At 52.7% G+C, this 3,855-nt stretch overlaps 1 protein-coding gene across 1 annotated transcript; it reads right to left on the bottom strand.

Annotated features, from left to right (window-relative positions):
* Positions 1-2,157: 2,157 nt before the first annotated feature.
* On the bottom strand, positions 2,158-3,626 carry VPS25 (vacuolar protein sorting 25 homolog (S. cerevisiae)). Its single transcript, XM_009895343.1, has 4 exons — positions 3,602-3,626; positions 3,450-3,538; positions 2,833-2,908; positions 2,158-2,270 (listed from the first exon to the last, which is right to left on the bottom strand). The coding sequence occupies exons 1-4, from the start codon at positions 3,624-3,626 to the stop codon at positions 2,158-2,160; spliced, it is 303 nt and encodes a 100-aa protein (XP_009893645.1).
* Positions 3,627-3,855: the final 229 nt, after the last annotated feature.

Below are 3,855 nucleotides of genomic sequence, written 5' to 3'. Positions count from 1 at the left end.
GGAACGGGCAGCCCCCCGGGTGCATTGCAGCCGTACCCCCCGGGGGACATGGGCCGCCTCTGCCCTTCGCTGTGCCCCACAGCGCCCACAGCTCTCCCCCGGGTCTGGAGCACCGGGAAGAGGTGTGACTGCTCCCGTACAGGGGAAAGTGGTGGCTGGAGGCTGCCACGTTCTCTCCCTCTGAGCAGCCCAATTAGGGCTCCTCCATCTCTACCCAGCACCCGAGGGCTGCCACGCCAGAGCATCTCTGGGCTGGCTTTGGTGTCCCAATCCCATGATCACACCATCAAACGCCATGGAGTGCTGAATAAAGATAAGGAAGCTAGTTTCAGAGGGCAATTAAAAAGCTGCCGGCAGGAGGTTACGTCACCACGAGCTACAAATTGCCCTGTCCCCGGCAGAGGGAACAGCCAGGCAGCATCTTCTGCCTCCAGGGCGGCAGCACCCGTTGGCAGTGGCTTTTCCAGCCCCAGGACCGTCCCACAGCCCCGCGCAGTCACCGGCAGCGCCTGTGAGGACCTCACTGCTGCCGCAGCCGCGGTGCAGCCGTAGTGCCCGGCGCAGGGAGTCAGTCCCACAAGGACCTCACAGGCACGGCTGGATGTGACCTTTTGTAACCAGCCCAGAAGGTGCGGAAAAAGGAATTTTACACCATGTCCATTCTGAAGGAGGGGACGTACTCTTCCTCCTCCTCTCATTAAGTGAGCAACTAAGTAGGAAGCTGAAAAAGAGCAGTGAATCATTGCCAGGAGCGCCTTGGGAAGAAAAAGGGCGGTTTTCGGCTTATCTAATGTCACATCAGCCATTTCCTAAGAAGGGAGCAAATTTAATTAAGAACACAGACTCACTCAAGGACAGCCAGGTTACATACAGCACATGCAACCGGGAACACAATGCTGAGAGGTCAGCATCACATCTACAGAGAGCAAGAAATACAAACATCCCGGGCCTGGCCGCTAAAGGCTCGTTATTCGGGATCAAACACAGATGCCATCAGGCACAGCACAGCACCACGGGTCGCTGCAGGGGGATGACAGCAGCAAGAGGGGAGGGCGCAGGAACCAGAGAGGGAAGAAGTCAGTGTGGGCGGCACGAAGAGGGAGGAAGAGGCAGATCTCGGACATCAAAACAAGCCCAGGACAGATGTCTGTAGCGGACAATTCCTATGCTATTAAGGATTTACTGGGTCTTTGGCTGTAGCCGGGTCGTGGTTTCTGACGAGCTGGGTGCTTATCAGCACTGAGAATCTAAAAACTTAGTCATACCCTCTACCAGCCACTGTTGTACAGAGCTTACCCCACCAAACCCATTAGCTTTCAGAGGACTGCACGTGGAAAATGAAATTAAATGTTGCCCTGAAGACAGGCAGTAAGGGCCCAGACGGTCCGTAGCTGTGGCACGTGGAAAAAAGCACTTGTGCTGCCTGCTTCCTGCTCGGGTGGGCTGACGCGGCAGGACCATCGTCTCTCCAGCGGGCTGCGGCGTTCAGCCAGTGCAGTAAGGGAACGCAGCTGAAGGGCAAGAATCTGGTATGCTGCTCTGTTTTGTTTCTGATGGAAAAATAGATGAAAACACCCAGGCTGCTCTATAAATACATCTTATTTTAATTACTTCAAATCAGTTCCTTGGCATTCACCCCCACCCCGCTGCATGGCCTGCTTTGCAGCACGCACACATCAACCTGCCATCGGGGTGTTGTACAGCGCAGCAGTGACAGCGAGCTCCTGGTGCGTGCTTTCACCCCGCCTGGCAACGTGGCGGGGACTGCAGAGCCGGAGCACACGGCTGGCAGGAGGGAAGAAGTGTCCTTCGAGGCACAGCTCGAGCAGCCAGCTGAAGAGATCGCCCCGTGGCTTTCACAGGAACGGGGATCGGCAACAGGAGCAGTCCCATTATTTCACTTCTGGGTGGTCCCTCTCAGAACTGCCTAGAGCAGCTTTAGCCTCTCAAACACAATCAACAGGGAGAAAAGACAGACAGAGGATCTCTGAATATTTCTAAGAAGTCATGTCTTTGGAAGGCTTCGCAGATTCTCCTTGCCCCAAGAAATCCCGAGTATGCAGCTGTTTGCAGTCACGGCTTGAAACCAGGCCAGGAGAGCGAACCTTCACAGCGAGAACCGCTTCAGCAGCCAGAGAAGAGGGGAGGGGGCTCCTATCAGAAGAACTTAACACCTCGGCCATCGTCCAGCGTGATGATTTCAGCCTTGTGCTCTTGCTGCAGGGCTTGCAGGGCACGCAGAAGCATAGCCTCATCTAAGCCGTGGAACTCTAGGGAAGGACAGAGATCTCCATCAACAGGAAAGAAAAAAAACAATCACTTCAGGAAACAAAGAGGCTTACAAAGTCCAGGGACTGGTGGCAGTGAAGCAGAGGGCTCTGAAGAGCACCTTTCAGACTCCAGCACCATAACACTCCGGCAAATCCAGAGTCACGGCTACTCTGACAGACTCATCACTACATTGCTGCATCGGGAACAAAGCCTGAAGGTCAACTGACAGAAGGGAATGAGTCACAGCAGTCTCAAAGGCAGCAGAAGCTCAGTGTAAAACCAAAACACCCCGCACCTCACACCAGATAAGAGCTGGGCACGAGGGAGGCTTGCGGGGTGGGGGAAGGTTTGAAATGCAAACAGTGATAACAAAGGGAGATGTTCATGCAAAGAGGTAAAAAAGCCTCCAGAGCAGCATTTTCCAGAGGTGATCGGTGTGAGCTTGCATAAACAATTTAAAAATATTTAATCTACAAAACTATGATCTGACAATCAACTGTCTATGCGCTCAAATCAAGCGTGCTTTGAAAACCTCCTCCGGAACATAACACATGACATTACCTTCATTCTCTGTATCATCTCCACTGGTTAGTTCATACAGTGTGAATACAGAGTTGGTCAAGCCATTCTTCGACACCTGGAAACATAAAAGCAATACAGCAAATCTCATCCATGTGATTTAACATCCTCAGCACGATCTCTCTTATGTCCCACTGCAAACGAAATGGAATGTGGCCCGCACTCGCTGAGCAAAAAAAACCCTGGAAACCCTCTGGGGCACTGCAGAATCAAGAAATGACGCCAAAGGAAACTCACACAGTTCCTTTCCCTGCCCCTCTGCTCTTTCTGCCCGTGTGTTTTGCAATAAGGACTCGTGCCATATAAAGGCAACGCAGCAACACTGCTCTGTTCTCACTACGGAACAGCAAACTGCAGCAGGAGAGAACAACTGTGTTTGCTGCTCAAACTGCACCTTAGAGCAAGTAAAAAGCTCTAACATCTCTACGCTTCTCTACAACAGAGAGAAATGGAAGAAGAAACACAAAAGCAGTCAGGAAACAAGAGAAAAATATTACAGTGTTTTTTGGTTTTGTTTTTCACAAATTGCAGCCAATACCCCCTGTCCTCCCAGACACAAAAGCCTGGTCTGTGGGGCAAGACGGCTTCTACTTTCTCACCCACTGATAGATGAGCTTTCCCCATTCTTCTGGTCTCTTCCACATGATCAGAAAACTGGTTTTGTTCTTATCTAACCACTCCAGGTTCCCTAAAATCAACAGGGAAAAGGTATTTAGTCAGAACACAAGTCTGCAGTAATGATCAAGCCCACCGATTTCACGACGCGTGCTGGACATTATGCCCACAGGGAGCCGCAGGTCCCTGTCTCTCCCCGCCACCGCTCGCGCCAACTTCCTAAACACCTCTACACGTACAAAAAATAATTTCTCTTTGAGCCCTCCTTCCCCCCGCAGCTTCCTCGCCCCACGGGGCCGTGGCAGGGGTGGCAGCACAGCGCTGCCCGGGCAGAGGGACCACCCACACCCACCGGCCGGGCCACAGAGCCGCGGCTGCAGCTCCCGGGAT

This window comes from Charadrius vociferus, unplaced genomic scaffold (genome assembly GCF_000708025.1).
Source record: "Charadrius vociferus isolate BGI_N301 unplaced genomic scaffold, ASM70802v2 scaffold730, whole genome shotgun sequence".
Classification (NCBI taxonomy): Eukaryota; Metazoa; Chordata; class Aves; order Charadriiformes; family Charadriidae; genus Charadrius; species Charadrius vociferus.
Note: the sequence above shows the minus strand (reverse complement) of the source record. Positions and strands in the feature narration are given on the sequence as shown.